This window comes from Ostrea edulis, chromosome 8 (genome assembly GCF_947568905.1).
Source record: "Ostrea edulis chromosome 8, xbOstEdul1.1, whole genome shotgun sequence".
Taxonomy (NCBI): domain Eukaryota; kingdom Metazoa; phylum Mollusca; class Bivalvia; order Ostreida; family Ostreidae; genus Ostrea; species Ostrea edulis.
In genome coordinates, this window is record NC_079171.1 from 19,054,623 (window position 1) to 19,077,573 (window position 22,951).

General features: G+C 34.8%; 1 protein-coding gene across 3 annotated transcripts; it reads left to right on the top strand.

Annotated features, from left to right (window-relative positions):
• The first annotated feature begins 91 nt into the window (after window positions 1–91).
• LOC125661829 (SAC3 domain-containing protein 1-like) lies at window positions 92–22,167 on the top strand. Of its 3 annotated transcripts, none has more exons than XM_048893949.2 (8): window positions 92–236; window positions 4,628–4,681; window positions 5,509–5,637; window positions 10,594–10,755; window positions 12,163–12,366; window positions 14,735–14,887; window positions 18,479–18,668; window positions 20,844–22,167. In XM_048893949.2, exons 1-8 carry the CDS (start codon window positions 118–120, stop codon window positions 21,363–21,365), a joined length of 1,533 nt encoding a protein of 510 aa, XP_048749906.2. In that variant the 5' UTR covers window positions 92–117; the 3' UTR covers window positions 21,366–22,167. The 3 variants fall into 3 exon arrangements, with proteins under 3 accessions (XP_048749906.2, XP_056003055.1, XP_048749907.2); XM_048893950.2 differs by lacking the exon at window positions 92–236 and adding an exon at window positions 1,018–1,036; XM_056147080.1 differs by lacking the exon at window positions 14,735–14,887 and having other exon boundaries at window positions 111–236.
• Window positions 22,168–22,951: the final 784 nt, after the last annotated feature.

Here is a 22,951-nt window from a genome sequence, read left to right on the forward strand (position 1 = left end):
TTAAAATAGTTAGAGCTTTCTGTTTTCCGGATTTATTAATTTTTGCAGCCAGCTTTTATAACGCTTTGTCATAATCTCCTAAGCGCTTTGTATAAATACGATTTCAAGTCTTGAGATATGCCAGTAGTACAACGTTGCATGTTTATTATGAAGATGGAGAAGGCTCACGGCGCTCAGAAACCTTCCAAAATAATCGGAGAGTGTCGCCAAATGTGTCCCTTTAATGAGATTAAATTGTAAGCACTGTTGACTACAGGCCTAATGATGATCATATTCTTATGTCGACGACATCCACCAAAATATTCAATGTGAAAAATGCACATTATAATCAGTTGTGTTATACTGTATATAGGTGTCTGGGTCATAATGTAAATAACTTGTATGTGTCCCCGCTATCTATACATTAAGACCCAAGGTGCTGTGATATATAAGCCTATTTGAATGATTTATCTTAGTACCATGATATCCCAATGAATGTTTGCATTACAATTTACAGTATTGACTATTGGGTAATATATATGTCGAGGGTTAAATAATGTTGTATATAAAAGAATTTTCCCGAGTTCAGGTAGACTCCAAACGCAGTAAAGATGACAAAGCTGTTTATTTATCATGGAATCATGAAAGTGGTAAACGTAACGTAACGTGGTAATCATGCAAGATAATCTCAGCGAGATTCGTCGAGGCTGGATATTTGGATTCAAGTTGGCTATTTTCGAAGCCATTGCAAACGGCCACCATTTCATATTTTACCTTCTCAACACTGAAGAGTTCCGATAGTTTAGGATGCCTTCAAATAGATTGATTAAATATTACACAGTTTTCTTTTTATTGCTTTTAATTTTTATGCTTAAATGCTTTGTACAAAGTAATTGTCAACCAGTAAGTTCTGTATTTTCAATCATAGTACAAATTGTCATGAAGTAGTATATCAGAACTCTCCAGTGTTGAGAAGGTAAAATATGAAATGGTGGCCGTTTGCAATGGCTTCAAAAATAGCCAACTTGAATTACTGTGGGATTTACACCTTGTAAAGGTAAGAAATGCATGTTTCATTGTGATAGGGAGTTAATAGGATGTCTAAGGTGAAAAGTTGAAGCGGACAAGAAATTCAATTTAACCCATTTTAATCGCAACAAGCGGCTGAAGTTCAGGCAAGATTTCCCGAATCACTTTATGTGACACTGGTCTGAGATTCGGAAGAGGCGTCAGTCCAAATATCCAGCCTCGACGAATCTCGCTGAGATTACATGCAAGACAGCTTAGAAAATCCAGATTTCTGAAGTAATAGTCAGTGAACAAATGCTATAAAGCTATTTAAGTTCAAGTCCGTCTCTTGAGGTGTCAGGATTTTTAATCATAAAAACGGGTGCGTGATGTGAAAGTTAGCGTTAGACATGCACACTCACTCACAGAACTAGAAAAACAAGTCTAACACACCCTTACTCCCCTGGGCACTCCAATAATAGTAACCACTATCAAAGGGAATTAACTCTCACACAATGAATGAATGAAAGAATGAATGAAGAAATGAATGATGCAAATCAATGGAGTCAAGTCAACTCGTACCCTGACCGACTCGTACCCAGGTCAACTCGTACCAAATAGGTCAACTCGTACCCAAAAAGTAAAAGTCCCAAGAATCTGGTTACGAGTTGACTCCTCTTCAATTGATGACAACTCGTACCTAAGCGATATGTCACTTATATGCGCATAGATATATTGCATTATGGGCAGATTCTTGGGTACGAGATGACTTTTGCCTTTTAGGTACGAGTTGACCTATGGGGTACGAGTTGACCTGGGTACGAGTCGGTCAGGGTACGAGTTGACTAGAAATCAAGTCAATTTGTCAATGAAACAAATTAAACAACAATTATGATAATGAATAAATTATATCCCGTGACATATACATGACAGTGTGTATGTCATACAAAGCCGGATGTAAATGTTGAATTTGCTATATACAATCGGCATTAAAAATCTGTACTGCCATTCAAATGTTGGGGAAGTCACATTAGTCTGATATTACAATTACATAGGAGCTCAGGGGCTTGTGTAGAGAAATCAACACTCCTCTCTAGGAAAATAAATTTTTATTTTTCCTTGGGGGCTGTCTTGATTTTCCTACACAAGCTCCTGTGATGTGAGCATATAAAAAAGGACTCTCTTTCAGGGTTTGACACTTAATTATTATCTTCTCATACTTGTGCACTGAAGAACTCCCATGCAACAAAGTTGCGGATGGTATAATGTTTTTGACCAGTTTGTCAGTCCCTTTCTTGTCAGCACAACTCCTCTGAGACCACTCAACAGAACTTTGTGAAACTTTGTAGTTAATAAGGACACACTGTGTAGATGTGCAGTGATTTTTTAAGGCCCATTTTGAGTCCGAATTTCGGCCCTTTCCCCTCCTAAAAATTGTCAATTTTCTCCCAATTTAGCTTGCATTTTTCCCAATAATAAAATTATGAAAGGAAAACATATTTTTAAAAAAATAAACATTCGATGTGAATTATATACATAAGACTTAACAAAGAGTTATTGGAATTATGATTTGGTTAGAATAGTTTAAAATTTTAGAAGGTTAAAGAAAATTAGATGTGTAAAATAAAAATAATATAATGTTTAATATGATTTCAAAACTTATTTACGATAAAATTGATTGTTCCCAATTTGACTGAAATGTCGACAATTTTTCCCAATTCGAAAGCCACAGGACCCTTGTAAAAAAAAAATGTAGAAAAATCACTGATGTGCATATTCCCAGGAAATTCTGATTCAATAATTATACCCCATGCAATGAAGTTGTGGATGGTATAATGTTTTCGACCCGTCCGTCAGTCCCTTTTTTGTCAGCGCAACTCCTCTGAGACCACTCAGCAGAACTTTGTGAAACTTTGTAGTTAATAAGGACGCACTGTGTAGATGTGCATATTTCCAGGGAATTCTGTTTCTGAATCAGTAATTTTTCTGGGAGTTATGCCCCTTTTGAACTGAGAATTTCAAGCCCAAATTTTATTCAATACTTTTTCTGGGAGTTATGCCCCTTTTGAACTTAGAATTGTGAGTCCGTATGTCCTGTTCTTGCAGTAATGCATGGCATTGTCATTCATAATGTGAGACATTGTCAAGCAATGTTGGAGCTTGGGGTGTATGTGAGCTAATGCTCACTTCTGCTTTCTTTCATTTTTTCAGTTGAACTTATAAATTCAACATTGTGTACATATATTAACAAAGATGTATATCATCTCTTTTTTGCATGTAAAAATTACTCTAGAGCTAGAAATATCTTTTTAATCGCCTATTCATGCTTGACTTGGTCAATATTGATGTAAAATTGTTAGTATGCGGTGATATTAATTTGCCCCTGCAAACTAATATTTCAAATATTTTTTCAGCTGATAATAAATTTATAAAAGAAACTTGTAGATTCGTGTAATCATTTTACATTTTACCTGTTGATTATTATCTTGCATGACATATTGTAATATTTTAGGAGAGGGACTTGAAAGTTTTTAGAACTTGTTCCCAATCCTTTTGATTTTTTGATCAATATAATATGTTCAAAACAATCTACTATAACATCCACTGTACTGAGAGACATTTAGACAATTAAAGTATTAATCTTAAATTTTTGGATATTTATATCATATCCAGAAATAGTCTAGTTGGACAAAATTTCCTGTTTTAAATGGACTTGTACCTCTTGTTCACCAGTATTGTCAAACTCTGTTTTACGAAGGAAATTTCACACACACACACCCTCCCCAAAAGAAAAAGACCCAACATTTTTTTCTAAATGGTCTTAAGCTTGCTTCATAAGCGATGGTTGCTTGTTCAGTTTCCTGTTTGATATGTCTCCTATATACCAAGGACTAGGGCTGCCCAATAATATAGAGATTCTGTTCTTGTATTGTGGTTCGTTGACAAAAAATATCGCATTGCAATTTTTCAGAACTGGTATATTGGTGTATATATTATGCAAAATAGATTACAGAAAACTAAAAATCTTCATCATAGAGTGAAAAAAATGTCACAATTGTAGTTCATATTTTCTCGGATACTTTATAGTCTTTATTTACATTATCCATGTCCCGAGTGCCTATGATGATGCATTAGACACATTAACCTACTGAGCTATTCAGATGAGGCAATTAAATTTAAAAGGAATATACAATTATTGCTGATATATTCATATTTTCATTCAGGTTTCAAAAGGAAGTCAGCTATTATGATATGTAATATTTTTCTTTAACTCTAGAAAACTCTTACATTGAAGAAGTTCTCTACATTTGTTTGTTTATAACAAAAATCTTATATACAGATATTCTAAGTCGATAATTTTGTATTATTATCAATGTCCAACAATACAAGTCATAATCAATGATCTTATAAATATTCATACCTATATTTAAGCTTTCACTTTGTTGTAATTAGCTCCAAGGTATGAGTAGATGTACATTGTACATGAATTTTCAAAGCAAGAAAACATAGCACATTGATCTGATTATTTTATTCATACTTACTTTATCCATTTTTAGAGCCCTAATTCTTGTTCATGTATGAAATATCTAGAGATGAGGTATTATTCAAGATGAGTAATTGCATTTTCATTCTTTTATAGAAGGATGAGAGAAGAACTAGTGCATTCACTAGAGAAAGTGCCCAGGTCTGGAAAGTAAGTATATATGTAATGGACAACCATCCACCAAGAAAATGCCCAGGCCTGGAGGTTAGAAAACTTTTACCATACTCATACTCAGCCATGTTTATTTTGAATACAACTCTGAGCAAACTCCGAAGTATACTCGAAAAATCTTCAGCATGTACTCCATTTGAGTATGAGAATGATTTTATAAAAGTTTTATAACCTATACTTATTTGAGTACAATTTAGAGCACTGAGTTTGAGTATGAAAACGTGCTCAAAAAAGTTTTATAACCTCTGGAAAGTAAGTATGTCTTTTATTAATGGACAAACATCCACTAGGGGAAGTGCTCAGGGGTAGGAAGAAGGTATGTCTGATGGACAAGTGTTTTCTACTTTTCACCACTGCTTAGGGGTTTGTATAAAGGGACATTGAGGATCATTGTTGTGCACCCACTAACATCCAAGACAAATGAAGGTATGTGTATATATATACATGTAGTTAAAAAAACTCTACACACTTTGTATAAATATTTCGACCGTGTTACCAGTCTTCAGTCGTTGCTATGACAGATAAACACGACTGAAGAAGACCGGTAACACGGATATTTCTCTGAATTGATTTTGATTAAGAGTACACAAAGAAAGAACTCTAATCACAATCTCCATGTTCAAGTTTAACATATAGTCCCAAGGAAAGGATTGGTAGGTACATAATTACAAAAATAGATCAGAAATTGTGCTATACATGTAATAACCTTAAATATAAAGCACTGGTATTGATTTCAAAGTTCTAAGTATCATAAATTTGAAATGGGGAAATACTACATGTTATTTTATGTTTGCAAATACTTGAAGGATGGTAGGTGATCCAGACATCATGGTGAAGGCGTACAGTAGATCAGCAGCAGGGAGACACGAGATTTTAACCGTCGACCTTAGACCCGGCCCAGTGTTACTGACTACTGTACAGTACTTATTAGGGAGGTAAGTACGATATCACACTGTCGGAGAAAGAAAGACCTCTCTTAGTGTGACCTTAGTGTAACCTGAAGAGAAGGATGGCTATGTGGAATGCCTAATGGAATCAAAATGGTCTTAGCGAGCTGAATAAAGATCCCAACTCAGAAAAATTCTGAATCAATATTGTTTTTTCGATGAAATTTGAACTAGCTTACATGTAATAACTTTTGTAATAAAGTTTTGTCCATTTTAGATAGGAAGCAATACATTCCTATCTCATGATGTGATGAAATGATGTACAGTGTATTACAAGATTTTGATACACTTTTCAGCTCACCTGAGCTTAAAGCTCAAGTGAACTTTTCTGATCACCTGTTGTCCGTCGTCTGTCTGTCCGTCCGTCTGTAAACTTTTTACATTTTCGACTTCTTCTCCAGAATCACAGGGCCAATTTCACCAAACTTGGCAAAGAGCATCCTTGGGTGAAGGGCTTTCAAGTTTATTCAAATGAATGACCATGCCATTTTCAAAGGGGAGATGATCACAAAAATGTAAAAATAGGGTGGGGTCATTTCAAAATCTTCATCTCAAGAACCACTGGGCCGGAAGCAGTCTGACATAGTGCAGATTCAAGTTTGTTAAAATCACGACCCCTGGGGTTAGAGTGGGGCCACAATAGGGAATCACAGTTTTACATACAAATTTTTAGGGAAAATCTTTAAAAACCTTCTCAAGAACCATTAGACCAAAGAAATTTACATGAAAGCTTTCTGACATAGGGCAGATTCAAGTTTGATAAAAATCATGGCCCCCCAGGAGTAGGTTGGGTCCACAATATGGATCAAATTTTACATGCGAATATAAAGGGAAAATCTTTTAATATGGGCCAAGGTGACTCAGGTGAGTGATGTGGCCCATGGGCCTCTTGTTTAATTTCATACACATTATAGACATTTGTTATTCAGTAACTATTGTATATCTCCATCTGCCATGAACACAGTCATATCTTCAGCCATAGCTTTTAAAATGAGATTCATGTATACCAGACATTTTGAAAGTTGTACCAGATTTTACAGTAAAATGTGCTGTCACTTTCTACTGTTATGGAGGAAATTTGATGGACAAAACCATTGGATCAGTAGGTTTCAGATACTTTGGCTGATTTTGGCCATGTGGTCAAGACTTCAAGGTTATGGTCCAAATAGCACATTATTTACTTACATCAGGATTTTTTCAGTTTTTTACTTTAAATGTGGTATGATTGTGAAACTCTTGTGCCTCAAATATATATAATTTAGGCCCCAGGGAGGGAATTTTATTGAAAATGTGCATGCATTGACACTTTGAAAGAGATGGACAAACATTTGAGACAGATCAGGTGTGATACTAATGGATTTTCGTGAGAAGGGCTGACTTTTACAGTCAACAACTGACTTGGACATTTAAACCTGCGTATTGTATGGAAGCACGATATCGTTAAATATATGAAATATCGAATTGTTGGTATATACATGTATATTGTTACGGTAGGCATGTTGCATTTCAAACCATCTGAACTTATTTCATTTATCCGACAATTACCAAAAAATAAACACAAGGCAACCTAGGTGTAAAATTTTAATTTGCGCAGATTTAAAAATTTATTGCATCATGATGAATCTAATGTAAGTTTATTATGCAAGAGCTTTGCGTTTCTTTTATTATAAAAATGTATAAAGTTGTTATGCAGGTTTATTCAATCAAACACACACAACACAAAGCAAGTTAAATGTAACGACATTTTGGAATTGCATGTACATCATCTTTAGCTCTCTGGGATAATATTGGGATATACCAGAGAGCTACAGATCCACCCCGTATAAAAACCTTTGATTTACAGTGCTGAAAAATCTGTGCACAATTGAGGCCTTATGTCACTGTATTCTTGCATTGCTGCCTCAAACTATCAAAAAATCCCAACACATTTTCCCGCTATACGTCTGTCTAAACATTCACTAAAGCCCCATTTTAACCTAAAACTCACAGCTTCAAATGATTTCTTTTGTTGATGTAGCCATATTGGGTAGCTGTCAATTCGAACCCCATTGATTTTTATATCTATCTATAATCATTGTATCCAGTATGAAGTTCGTATTTGGTCATAATTATAATTAACATGAATACTGGATGTAAAATATGCTCGTGAGTGATAGCCTATAGTCTGGTCCCTGCCTCCGATTAATCTGTTTTTAATACTGACATTTAAACAGAACTTTGAAGGAGGGGGGGGGGTTGCAGACTACGGTAATGAAAGCAGTGAATCCACAATTCTTTTTATTTAATGCCATTTGAATGCTTTACACATAAACTCTACATTATAAACCAATTTTGGCCCCACTCTGGAGTCAAAACCTCTATCCCGGAAATCATGAAATATACAATAAGGGTAGAGGCTGTCCTGCTCTAGATGTCTGTGTATTTAGATTTTCTTACAGATATGAGGTTGTAGAGAGGAAGAGTTTTGAAAATTGGTCAATTTTTGGTTGTTTTTGCTCCACCCTTAAGGCCTCCTTAGGACTTGCATGTAGGAGTCCTGAAATTTGTAATATATCCCCTAGCCCGAAATTTTTAATATATCCTCCCTTGTCCCAAAGATGCTTCATACCAAATTAAAAAAGAATTAAAATGGTAGTTATCAAGCAAAAGTTAAATTTTAAAGTGTTCAACTGTTAACGCACGGCTCACGACGACAGATGCTGACTAATTGCAATAGGTCACCTGAGTGACTCAGGTGACCTACAGATATTTATGGGGATATTAGGTCACATAAAAAAGAGTACAATAATGGAAATGAACAGGGATTCAAATTTACTGGGTACTGAACATGGCTAGTTTTAACTTAATTTGAAAGATGAATGATCATAAAGTCTCGTGAAATGTCTCAATTTCCATTTTTTTTAGACATTGGACCTCTAACAATATGAAATACTCATCGTTATACATGAATTATTGTCTTTTCCAATATAGTTAATTACTCACATACCCCACAAGCTTCACACTGATTACTTATATATGTACATTTGAAATAAAAAATGAAGGTATACATTCTTTAAGATTTGAAATACACACGACATTCCATGTTTTGGTACTCGCGCCTTTAGGTACTGACCTCGTGACACACGCTGATTTACAAGATGTTGTCTATGGAATTATCATTACACTGAAGGTTCAAAGGTTATCACAGGAAAAACCCCAGTAGGAAATGTAAATACAAATGCTTTTGAAGATACATGCATCGATACAACCAAAGAATAAACGTAATTTGATAAAGAAAATGTACGTATTTATGGAGTGAGTGGATGCTCTTTATATTTTCTGACAGTTTATAATAGCTATCCAGGGATTTATCTAGGTTGTTTTTACTACTGGTAAAAGGTACCTTTCCCCTTTGGCAACAAATGGATATTTCCCCTTCCACAGATAAAAAATCCCCTTCATTTGTAGAAATTTCACAAAATTGTTTGAGAATTTTCAACAAAAATCATTTTTATATATTCTAAGTCATTTTCTATAATTTTCAGACTTACAATATAGATAAAATGAGTAATTAATCAATTTATATGATGCTGTTATAATCTGGATATTATATTCCATGGATGTCCCCCATCCCCATCCCCCTGGAAGCTCATGACTGGATTTCTCAAAAATTCCCCTTAAATATAAAATGGGTAGTAACATCTAAATGCTGGATAAAACCCTGCTATCTCATGTAATACCGATTATTTTGTGTTCTCTTTTGTCGTTTGTACATTATATATGTAACATGTCTTGTGAAAATATCACAAATTCTAAAACAATCAATTTCATTGAATCTATGAATAAATGTTAAAGATTTACTTAAGTGAATTTATTGAAGTCGTACCATGCATTTCCGGTTGTAGTTCGTGTGTACATTATGCATCAGTTTCGTAGTTACAACTCTATCATGCTTAGAAAACTTGATCATATCTGTATATTGTATTGGTTCATCATTAATTTCATGTATACAGATATGTCACGAAAAGGTTTCCGTACATTTTGCTCGTGTCAAAGTCAGCCGTTGATTATAAAAGTCAGCTAGCCCTTCTCGCAAAAGTCCAATAGGAGACTGCAAGCACAACACTGATTTTATACCTTGACATCAAGGTATGATGTCAGACAGAATGTTTCTTAGACAAGAACTGTCATTTGTACATGTTACAAACATCACAGTAGTAGAATAAAAATAGTTTCATTATCAGAATTACAGAGAATAACTCACTCTGTTTTCATTATAATGTTTGAATATAAAGACTTCCCTCTCTGGTACTTAGTACATATTTACCAACAAAATCTCTCAATCTCAGGGATCAATTATTTACCAAGAAAATCTGTCAACCTCAGCGATCATTCTCTAACAAAATTTCTTCACATCGGGGATCATTCTCCAACAAATCCCTCAACCTCAGGGATCATTTTCCAACAAAATCCCTCAACCTCAGGGATCATTTTCCAACAAAATCCCTCAACCTCAGGGATCATTTTCCAACAAAATCCCTCAACCTCAGGGATCATTCTCCAACAATCCCTCAACCTCAGAGATCATTCTCCAACATAAACCCTCAACCTCAGCGATCATTCTCCAGCAAATCCCTCAACCTCAGCGATCATTCTCCAACAAATCCCTCAACCTCAGGGATCATTTTCCAACAAAATATCTCCACCTCAGAGATCATTCAAATTTCTTTTTCACAATCTTAAACATATAATTTCTTAAATAGACTGAACAGCAGCTACCATTAGTACCATATCAAAAACAACCCCCTCCCCTCCAAACAAAAAAAACCCCCATTGGTCATGTAGATGTAGTTATTGTACCATTGAGTCTTTGACATCTAGCAAGATGTGAATGATATGGATTTTCTCTAATAAGCTATTCTATTACTTTAAAAGCAATAAGCAGATTTTTTTTTTTCAAAACAGGGTTTCATTAATTGAAGGCAGACCTTGGAATGAGGTGTATGATTTCATATTCGACAGACTGCGGGCCGTGAGACAGGATATGACTATTCAGCAGATTGGAGGCCTGGAAGCAGTCAGTCTATTAGAAGACACAGTCAGATTCTACATCTACTCAGGATATAGGTATTACACGTAACTTTCCATGCAAGTAATAATTACTCAATTTGGCAGAACGAATAATAAATTTTAATATATATCATTTCATTGGCTTGTTTGTATATTTCAACACCTGCATGTAAGTGTGAAGTTTAGTCTCTGTAGTGTGTTGTGTAGGACAATACTCAGTGAATTCTGTTGATACAAAGAAATCTGAAAAGACAGTTTAAATTCTTATTGAAAATCAGTGTTATTAGACTGTGTAAGATTATTGCAGTTATAGATAATGTACAATATGCTACTGCAATACTTAAATGCTATTTATCGATATTAATAATTTTTCAAACATTGTAGAAAGTTTTGTTTGTTTGTCTCATTTGAGAAGTTTTTACTTACATGAAGATGTCACCAGATGAAGTGCCACAAATTTTGACCCTTGTGTTGCACTCAAGACTGTAGCAGTGAGGTTCTTTATCCTGCTAACACCCACCATGACACATAACCTCAATTTTTAAGGTCATGTGACCTGTAAGGTTATAGATGATGCGACGTATGTGGACCAGTCGCTACTTATGTAAAACGTCTTACATGTAGGTTTGACAACTAAATATCAGGAGAAAAATTTTGTGAAATTGTATTGGACATGACCTGTTTTATGAAATAACAAAGATTTAGTCTTTCTTTAAAGTATGTAAATTTTGAGTGCTACAGGGACCAAAAAGACTTTTAGCTCTGCATTACAGCCCTTTATTTCTAAACTATCACAATTGATCTTATAAGATATAAACAGTTTCGTGCAATCTTATAAGATATAAACAGGTACGTGCAATCTTATAAAATATAAACAGTTACGTGCAATCTTATAAAATATAAACAGTTACGTGCAATCTCGCAACATAAATGATCACACAGGATGCTCAAAATTATTTATATGTCACAATAATCTTGTCGATAATAAAATTGTACGTTATAATACATACTGTATGTACTATAGCAGATTGGTCATCAAGTTGAAAATGGAGATATATGGTCTTTGTTAGGCCAGTTCAACTTAATTAGTAGATTATCATCCGGGGTCACAAAAAATATGGGGCAGGTGGGAGGATTTTATTTTTTAATTTTTATTTCCCAAGAAAGAAAATTAATGACAAAAGGCATCACACAAAGTGTTAATCAAGTTAACATTCAAAGAATCCTTGGTAGAAGATATAAATTTTAAACCAACATTCTGTGACTTTAATCATTCACTCATGTCGATCACTAGGAAGCAAGTTTGTTTGAAATCGTAATTTTTGCGAAAATAAAAAAAAAATCAGGGTGGGCCCTTTTTTGAGGGGCGGATGGGGATGATAATCTAACGATTAATTTTGATTGGCCTAATTGTCAGTGTGTGACTTTATATGAATACTTCATGACATAATTTTTTTCTACCAGGTTATGTCAAGAAACGTTTGATCGATTTGATCCCAAAATAAATGACCAGCATACACAGGAATGTTTGAAACAGCTCCTGTCCCTGTATACATCTTGTGACTGTTGTCTTCAAAACAGAACTGAATTTGAGAGCCTCTATCTCATTTTCAATCTAGGTCAAACAGAAGCTTTACAACATTATTATGAACTACCAAAACATACAAGGTAACACCTTATGTTAATTTTATTTTATCTGCTTGATAATCATACGTACGAAAGTTTTTGTGAAACCTTATTTCTAACTCACCTGAGCTGAAAGCTCAAATAGGCTTCTCTGATCACCTGTTGTTCATCGTCCGACTGTCTGTAAACTTTTCACATTTTGGACTTCTTCTCCAGAACCACTTGGCCAATACGCCAGTTTCGAGATACAAACTCTTCTGTGTAGGAGGTGCATTTAGTGGAACTTTGAATGAATAAGTGGGACAGAGTGGACCTACAGTCAACGAGGAAGACGATGAAATGTATTAAAAGCGGCTTATCTTTTGATATGTAAATGTGGGAAATACAAAATACTATCGAAAGAAATGTTTTACTAAAGTGGAAACATAAAAACAATGTCGTATTTGCAAGTAATATCTTAGATATGGTACTTATGACCAACGAAATATACGTGATATGATAAGAATTTTATGTATTTAATTACTCCCTAAATACTTATCATTTACTTAGTTTGTGTATCAGTCGAATTCGGTTGATCAAACAGCATATGAGAAACTTACTGAATACATTCACTTACGCAGTGATGAATATTAGTCCCACTCCCGCGTGTAAACAAATTGGTTCGCGCCTCACTATGTACGAGAGTTCTCCAAAGGAAAATAACTCGGGTGTATCTCGAAACCTGCGTATTTCAACCACACTTGGCAAAAAGCATCCTTGAGTGAAGGTTCAAATGAAGGACCTTGCCTCCTTCAAAGGAGAAAGAATCACAAAAATGCAAAATTAGGATAGGGTTATTTAAAAATGTTCTTCTCAAGAACCACTGGGCCAGAAGAATTTGAAATGTACATGAAAGCTTTCTGACATAGTGCAGATTCAAGTTTGTTTAAACCATGACCCCTGGGGTAGGTTGGGGCCACAATAGGGAATCAAAGTTTTACATGCGAATAAAGGGAAAATCTTTAAAAATCTTTTCAAGAACCACTGGGCCAGAAAAGTTTACATTTACACGAAAGCTTCCTGAGATAGTGCAGATTCAAGTTTATTAAAATCATGGCCCTTGGGGGTAGGTTGGGGCCACAATAGAGAATCAAAGTTTTGCATACAAATATATAGGGAAACTCTTCTTCTCAAGAACAATTGGGCCAGGGAAGTTTGCATTTACACGAAAGCTTCCTGAGATAGTGCAGATTCAAGTTTATTAAAATCATGGCCCATGGGGGTAGGTTGGGGCCACAATAGAGAATCAAAGTTTTGCATACAAATATATAGGGAAACTCTTCTTCTCAAGAACAATTGGGCCAGGGAAGTTTGCATTTACATGAAAGCTTCCTGTCATAATGCAGATTCAAGTTTGTTAAAGTCATTGCCCCCGGGAATAGGATGGAGCCATAATAGGGATCAAAGTTTTACATGGGAATAATATTTATAATATTTATATGGAAAATCTTTAAATATGGGCCTCAGGTGAGCTATGTGGCCCATGGGCCTTTTGTTTGTAATTAATGTGAATTTATGAGTGAGAAAATATCATTTTGACCTACTAAAACAAAAATGAAAGAAACAATCATGAAAACTCTTGAAATGACATGAATTAAAAAACTTTCATGAATAAAACTAGATCTTCATTCTTTTTCATTTACAATGTAGATCTATTGAGTCTTTGAATGTGTTTGAATTGTATTGTGGATCCAAGGACAAAGTCATTTTTAAGTTCATAGTTTACTATTAAATGGATATTTGAATTATCCCGATTGATTTTGAAACTCACACAATGTGCTCCTCATGTTGTTCCTCATTATATTATATTTGAAGGAATCAAGAAAGAAATTAAACATAAAACCAGTTTTATGATATTGTTATGTTTCTGTGGTATTTTGTAGAGAGCAGACATTGATGTTCTGTTTCTGTCTGATATTTTGTAGAGAGCAGACATTGATGTTCTGTTTCTGTCTGGTATTTTGTAGAGAGCACACATTGATGTTCTGTTTCTGTCTGGTATTTTGTAGAGAGCAGACATTGATGTTCTGTTTCTGTGGTATTTTGTAGAGAGCAGTCATTGATGTTCTGTGTCTGTGGTATTTTGTAGAGAGCACACATTGATGTTCTGTTTCTGTGGTATTTTGTAGAGAGCAGTCATTGATGTTCTGTGTCTGTGGTATTTTGTAGAGAGCACACATTGATGTTCTGTTTCTGTGGTATTTTGTAGAGAGCACACATTGATGTTCTGTGTCTGTGGTATTTTGTAGAGAGCAGACATTGATGTTCTGTGTCTGTGGTATTTTGTAGAGAGCAGACATTGATGTTCTGTGTCTGTGGTATTTTGTAGAGAGCACACATTGATGTTATGTTTCTTTCTGGTATTTTGTAGAGAGCACACATTGATGAAGATCTCTTACAATTTATGCATGGCATTCTACTTAGGGAACTACAGGTGTGTTTTAAAACATCTTAAATCTGAGTTGTTTACCCAGAATCCTCTTCTGCTCTGTGCCTTCCACAGAAATCTAACTCTTTTACAGAGGTAAGCATCTTGTTTATAATCAACTAGAATTTAGTGACTTGATGACCATTCTGTATTTGATTAATTTACAGCACATTTGATGTTTACTTGTGATGAAGACAAATCAAGTCAGTATATCTTTTAACAACATAGGAATGTTCTTGTTTGTTTTATGTCCTGTCAAGAATTTTTTCATTCATTTTTAAAATACCAAAGTTTAAAAGATTGACTATTCTTAAATATTATAAAAATATTTTACTGAACTGTAATTTTTTATTTGATTTGCATGACAAATGTGGTACGTCTCGCTGATATTTGCCTAAAAACAAATCCACTGAACTCATTGTGACAGACTTGACAGTATGTAGGTATTAAATATTGATTAAATATCAAATTCCATTGGCTTTTTACATGTCAATTCTTTCTTTAACACCACAAAACGATCCTTTCCGTGCAAGTCCTATAAATTTGATATACATGTACTGTTGAGCCTCAGTAATCTGGACACCTTGGTTGCATGCAAAATCATCCAGATAAATAAAACATACGGATGAATGTTTCATATATAAGAGCTACCATTGTGTAACATAAAATCCACACATATCATTAATCATTTTATGAAATGAATGAAGTAAATCATAGTAATATTAATATTTCAAATGTACACGAATGATTTCTTTAAAAGCACTGGAACTAAACTGTCAAGATATCGGTGTAGATATTTAGCGCTGTAAGTAGATAGTTAGCACTGTAAGTAGATATTTAGCGCTGTAAGTAGATAGTTAGCACTGTAAGTCGATATTTAGCGCTGTAAGTAGATAGTTAGCACTGTAAGTAGATATTTAGCGCTGTAAGTAGATAGTTAGCACTGTAAGTAGATAGTTAGCACTGTAAGTAGATATTTAGCGCTGTAAGTAGATAATTTAGTGCTGTAAGTAGATAGTTAGCACTGTAAGTAGATAGTTAGCGCTGTAAGTAGATAGTTAGCACTGTAAGTAGATATTTAGCGCTGTAAGTAGATAGTTAGCACTGTAAGTAGATAGTTAGCACTGTAAGTAGATATTTAGCGCTGTAAGTAGATAGTTAGCGCTGTAAGTAGATAGTTAGCACTGTAAGTAGATAGTTAGCACTGTAAGTAGATATTTAGCACTGTAAGTAGATAGTTAGCACTGTAAGTAGATATTTAGCGCTGTAAGTAGATAGTTAGCACTGTAAGTAGATAGTTAGCACTGTAAGTAGATAGTTAGCGCTGTAAGTAGATAATTTAGTGCTGTAAGTAGATAGTTAGCACTGTAAGTAGATAGTTAGCACTGTAAGTAGATATTTAGCGCTGTAAGTAGATAGTTAGCACTGTAAGTAGATATTTAGCACTGTAAGTAGATATTTAGCACTGTAAGTAGATATTTAGCGCTGTAAGTAGATAGTTAGCACTGTAAGTAGATAGTTAGCACTGTAAGTAGATATTTAGCGCTGTAAGTAGATAATTTAGTGCTGTAAGTAGATAGTTAGCACTGTAAGTAGATAGTTAGCGCTGTAAGTAGATAGTTAGCACTGTAAGTAGATAATTTAGTGCTGTAAGTAGATAGTTAGCACTGTAAGTAGATAGTTAGCGCTGTAAGTAGATAGTTAGCACTGTAAGTAGATATTTAGCGCTGTAAGTAGATAGTTAGCACTGTAAGTAGATAGTTAGCACTGTAAGTAGATATTTAGCGCTGTAAGTAGATAATTTAGTGCTGTAAGTAGATAGTTAGCGCTGTAAGTAGATAATTTAGTGCTGTAAGTAGATAGTTAGCACTGTAAGTAGATATTTAGCGCTGTAAGTAGATAATTTAGTGCTGTAAGTAGATAGTTAGCACTGTAAGTAGATAGTTAGCGCTGTAAGTAGATAGTTAGCGCTGTAAGTAGATATTTAGCACTGTAAGTAGATAGTTAGCACTGTAAGTAGATATTTAGCGCTGTAAGTAGATAATTTAGTGCTGTAAATAGAAATAGCACATAACGACACACCACAGGCACAAAAAACATCTAATTTTATTGTTCATATCTATAATTGTGAAGTTTTTGTGATTATAAGATGTTCATTGTGATACATGGTGTTCAATTTAATAATTGAATAATATCTATTGAACATATTGCTAAACTCTGAAGGTTTTCTGAGGTATAGATCTGTTACGCGGGCAGTTTAAGACATAATACAGCTTCGCCTCGCCCACGGATTTCCATTTCACACCCTGGATGTCGCCGTATTTTGTCCCAGACTAACTGTGTAAATATCCAGTCTCATAATACAATGAGTGACAGGACTATCGATCTAAGCTTATTATTATGAACTACTAGGTAAACGCTTTAATCTGCCTAGTAAGTGCACCTATTATTATCCTGCTCTAATAACTGTATAGAACTCCAAGTGAATTCAGAATTACAGATGTGTGCTTGCATACTTATTAAGAACAGTAATTTTCTTGCTAGTTTCCTGTGTTTAAAAATATAAACAAGATGAGATTGTGAAAAACTGATGCCCCTGTATGGCAGCAAAGTAATTCTGGTACCTTAAGAAAGGTCTTGTCACAAGGAAGGAAGTGAAATTTGAAAGCCCTATCACCAACCATCAGCCTAGGTTAAAGTTGTTATACAGCCGTGTAAAACGTGACATATTATGGTATGGCAATTGTATCCATCTGTGCTGCTTCGCGTCCAGCTCGTCATCAAACTTTGTTATTTTATACATCTTGAGTAGAGGGTGGGTCACACTTTAAAGTTAGGTCACTGTAACCTTTGATTAAGACGATATGGCCAAATAGGTCAAAATCCTGTCTGACTCGTAGCTGGACAATTATTTGGTTTAGAATCATCAAATTTGGTCAGTAAATACATCTTTGATAGAATCAAAAATCAAGTTCACTGTGATCTATGATTAAGATGATGTGGCCATATATGGCAGAACTCTTTTTTTGGGCTCTTGTAGATTTGAGTCCTAGAATCAACAGACTTGTGCATCTGTAATTGTTTTAAAATCAGGTCACAAAAATGTAAAATTAGGGTAGGGTCATTTAAAAATCTTCTTTTTAAGAACTACTGGGCCAGAGGAGCTGACATTTACGTAAAAAGCTCCCTGACATGTGCAGATTCAAGTTTGTTCAAATCATGGCCCCCAGGGGTAGGATGAGGCCACAATAGGGAATCAAAGTTTTACATTGAAATATATAGGAAAATCTTTAAAAATCTTCTTCTCAAGAACCAATGAGCCATAAGAGCTGACATTTACATGAAAGCTTCCTGACATAGTGCAGATTCAAGTTTGTTCAAATCATGGCTTCCAGGGATAGGTTGGGGCCACAATAGGGGATCAAAGTTTTTAAAAGACTTTTCTTTAAATGAAAATATGCAAAGAAAAGTCTTTAAAAATCTTCTTCTCAAGAACCATTGGGACAAAGCAGTTTACATTTACATGAATGCTTCCTGACATGGTGCAGATTCAAGTTTGTAAAAATCAGGCCACAATAGGGACTAAGGTTTTACATGCAAATATATATGGAAAGAGGTGACTCAGGTGAACGATGTGGCCCATGGGCCTCTTGTTGTTCATTATATTATCTATCCATCATATTTCAGGAATACGTTGAAAATCATGAGTCACGGTTACAGCTCTAAAGCTCTGAGATATCCAGTCCAACACTTGGCAGAGCTTCTCTGGTTTGATAGTTTGTCTGCCTGTGCAAAATTCTGTGAGCTGTGTGGTCTCCACGTCCAGGGAGAAGACTCCATAGTTTTCCTGAGGGGGTCATTCAAAGAACCAGAAAAGGTGAGACGTGTTTTTTGTAACAGGATTATCCATCCCGTCGGATCTTTCATATTGGAGGGCACAAATGCCTTAGATTTGATGTGGCTGTGGGATAGAGATTTGATGTGGCTCTGGGATAGAGAATTGATGTGGCTTTGTGATAGAGATTTGATGTGGCTCTGGGATAGAGATTTGATGTGACTCTGGGATAGAGAATTGATGTGGCTTTGTGATAGAGATTTGATGTGGCTCTGCGATAGAGATTTGATGTGGCTCTGGGATAGAGAATTGATGTGGCTTTGGGATAGGGAGATTTAATGTGCTTCTGCAATAGAGATTTGATGTGTTTCTGGGATTTGATGTGATACGATGTGGCTCTGGGATAGAGAATTGGACCTGGACCCTCCTTATAAGAAGCAAATGCCCTAACCACCAGAGATCAGGAAATTTAATCCTGAGGGTGCAGCAGTCCTGAAATTTGCAATGCTTTTCCCAAAGATGCTTCATACCAAGTTTGAAAAGAATTGAAAGAGTAGTAGTACGAAGTTAAGAATGTTCAATTGTTATCACACAGTTATTAAGCATATGCATATGACTATTTTGGCTTACCCTGGAACTAAAACCATACATTGGGATCATGAAATTTACAATTTTGGTAAAGGGCTACCTGCTCCTTCTAAATATCCATTTAGTTCCTATTAAGTATCAGTAGTATGAAGGTATCCGATCCATAAAACACCCATTCTTTCCCCAAGAATTAATTGTTGTGTAATACAAATTTTGTTATCAAATGAAAGATAATTAACATACACAGTGATTCACCAAGCTAATTTTTAGAATTGGCAAGACATAAGAAATATCTGTTACAGAGATTAACAGATTATCATATGTGTTTTATCATATGTGTAATGCATGTTTTAGTAGGTCATCTGAGTCACATGCAATTGGTCTGTGTCCTTCATGCATTGTCCTTAACAATTGACAGATTTTCAACTTCTTGATAATTACCCTTCCAATTCATTTCAATTTGGTTTGAAGCATCTTTGGGTCAAGAGAGACATAGATTGTAAATTTCATGACTCCCTGGGGGGGGGGGGGGGGGGGGGGGGGGCATAAATTGACCTATTTTCAAAAATCTTCTCTACAACTGCACGTCTGTAAGAAAAACTAAATGCATAGTCATTTAGAGCAGGAAGCCTCTATGAAAAATTGTAAATTTTCATCATTCCTGGGGTAGAAGTGCTGACTCCTGGGCAAGGCCAGACTTGGCATATAGTGTTTATGTAAAACATTAAAATAACATCTTCAAAGCATCCAATCCATAAAAGCATTTATTTTCACAAAAAGTCAATATATGTAGTCAATATATGATAAAACCTTGTTGTAATGCCATCCTTGTTGTTTGTCGTCTGCCGCCTGTTTTCAGATTGTCATGACTTTACATGTATACCCTGATAATGAAGCTGTACACTTATGGCCAGTCTGTACACAAGTGTTAAAACATGATTATGGTGAATTACAATTTATAAGGCTTTATGTAACAAAGCTGACAGAAGTGAATAATATGTCCATTTGTTATTTGAAAATAAGAACACAGTAATAAGCTAGAGAACTCGTATAATTGGCCTATATGTGTGTTGGTATGTAAAAATGGTTTTTATGTCATTAAATCTGCACAGTGTATCTCTAACAGGAATGTAATGCCTCCCTCTTTACAATACCAAAATGGTCCTGGACAGAAAGTGGTAGTGCATATAGGAAGCACTGCATTCATTTGTTTATTTTGCTGATTATTGGAATATCAATATTTCCTGTAAACTTACTTTAACTTGCATGCAAGAAATTTTTGCGAGGTTCGTCATCGCAAGCATTTCTCGCCTTTAATGTCTCTTGACTATTTGATAGTCGCCATGAATCACTTCATCACTGGTAAATCGTGAAATAAAGTCGTTAGTAGTAGCCGAGATCCAGTTCATCACTGGTAAATCATAAAATAAAGTTGTTGCAAATAAAAGTTGGTTTTTAAAATTAGTTCCAAAACTTGCACAAATTCTAAACATCATGATTGCAGTTCTTTGACTTGCGTGTACCTTCACTATAGATTTACATGAATTTGTACATTCATGTAGTAGTATTGATATAATTATGTGACAGATTGTCTATTTGATGCACATCCTCTTTATTTTCTTCCAACAGATTCAACAAGTTCACATCTCCGGCATCGATTCCCTTCTTTGCCAGCAGTCTCTTGGAATCTTGTTACTTGGAAAGAAGAAATCATTGAAACAGAGTATCGACAACTGTAACCTTCTTCAGAATCACTCAGATGGACCTTATAGATACCTAAATGACCACAGGAAATCTAAACCTGCGAGAGGAAGGGGAAGAGCAAAAAATTTTCAGGAGGACAAAAATGTCAGATTTTTAAAAGGTCAAGATGTTGTAAAGAGTCGAGGTCAAAAATGCAACTGTGTGGAACATCCAGATTTTAGCAAAATTGGAAAAAATATACATGAAATTAAGGGGGGTGAAAATTATGTGTGTGATAGCTATTCCGACAGTTCAGCTGCTAGTGCTGTGAAAAATCATAAACAGTGCTCTATTGGTGAGACAGATTCCAAAAGATCTCAGAGGAAACAGGAAGTGACTTCTGCTGGAGAATCCTGGGAAGATGAGCTATTTAATACTGAGGAAGAAATGAAAGGTGCATTAACTTGAGTTGGAAGTTTTAGCTGCAATATGTCAATATCTTCAAAGCTTTTTGACATCATTGGGTTCAGTGTACCTTTTGTCTTCACCTCAGGGTGTGAATTTGCACACTATATAATTATAGTGGATATAGTTACAGTGGATAATGAATTCATGTCCTATGTGTAACCTAGGTAACAAGTTGATTTTGTGTATGTAGTGTATGTTCTCTGTACACGTAGTGTGGGTACCGAGAAACGAGACCTTTGTGAGGTCAAACATCACCACGCTAATACACTGTACATTTATGTGAAAAATATGTTCAGTTAATTAGTCATGCAGATCAATCTACTGTATTGTCTGAGGTAAAAAGATTTACAAGTTTCTTTCTGAACTTATTTCTACTTCAGGCTGTAAATTTACATCAAATAAAAATTTATGTTTGACTGATGAAAGAACCAAACACTATATTAGTTTATTTACTCTGCTTGTAATATTGGTTGATACCAAAGCAAGGAAGTAGTTCACAAAACCACGTGATAATAGTATACAGGAAGTTTTGAAATGTGCGACTCAATACAATTTCCAAGTCATTACTCCTTTTGTAAAACATGATCCACTGCCTTTTTTATTCCTAATGTCTTAATCATTATTGCGAAAACTACAAAGTTTCATGATGTTAGGTGAAATGTTTGTAGTTATTAGATATGGGGAAATGAATCCTTGGTGCCAAAACCAATTTTAAATTGATAGCTTGTTTTTAACTGTCGATCATCAAAGCTGCTCTGATGGCTTTGGAAAATTTTCTTCATTAAACTTTAAAATGAAAACACTTGTTGTTATTTAGTGAGTCTTGTTTAATGTTTGTTCTGTCCATAAACCTCAAGGGTAGCAGGATCACATCTTCAGACAGGGTCTCCGGTGCACAGCTTCAACTTACTACTGGTTATTTTAACATTTTCTTGACTATATAGTCTTTAAGGAGCACCAAAATTAACATAAACTCAGATAACTGAAGATATTAATTAATTTAAAGGGACTGGTTCACAATTTTTGATAAAAATATTTTTCATTTTTGATGGTAAAGATTAAAAGTTTAACTCATTTAGTGTTGACAGCCAAAATTTTGACCTTTTGAATGCAAGAATAAAAGCGATATTTTAGCCTTAAATCTGTGTTATGTAAACAAAGACTCGGGTCTTTATTGTAAACAAACAAGTGAAATATTGATTTTGTAAAATAAAGCATCTTAATTTTGCACAGTCACAAATTTCAACTTTTAGATGACACATTTACCCCAAAAATGCTTGAAATGTTAAAGATATAATAAACTTAGATCGATATCCATTTCTTTTGAAAATTTCGTAAACAATAACATACCGTAATCTTTGTTTACAAAACAAACAGTAAACTCTCTATAATGAGCTTCTGTGATAATGTATAACCTTAATTTTTATGTGAACTCTTTTAAACACATTAGACAGTAGATTTTGATCATTAAAGGTGAAAAAGAAAATTATGGGGAAAATTGTGAATCAGTCCCTTTAATGATATCTGTAATAATTGAATTGATGTGTGCAACAATTGAAATATTGCACACAATAATTGAATTGATG

Bases quoted from the DNA above. Each gene is read 5' to 3' on its own strand.
- LOC125661829 (XM_048893949.2), top strand. From the start codon at position 118: ATGCCAGTAGTACAACGTTGCATGTTTATTATGAAGATGGAGAAGGCT. The intron at 4,682-5,508 runs GTAAGTATATAT...AAATACTTGAAG, and splicing joins AAAGTGCCCAGGTCTGGAAA to GATGGTAGGTGATCCAGACA. The intron at 5,638-10,593 runs GTAAGTACGATA...TTTTCAAAACAG, and splicing joins GTACAGTACTTATTAGGGAG to GGTTTCATTAATTGAAGGCA.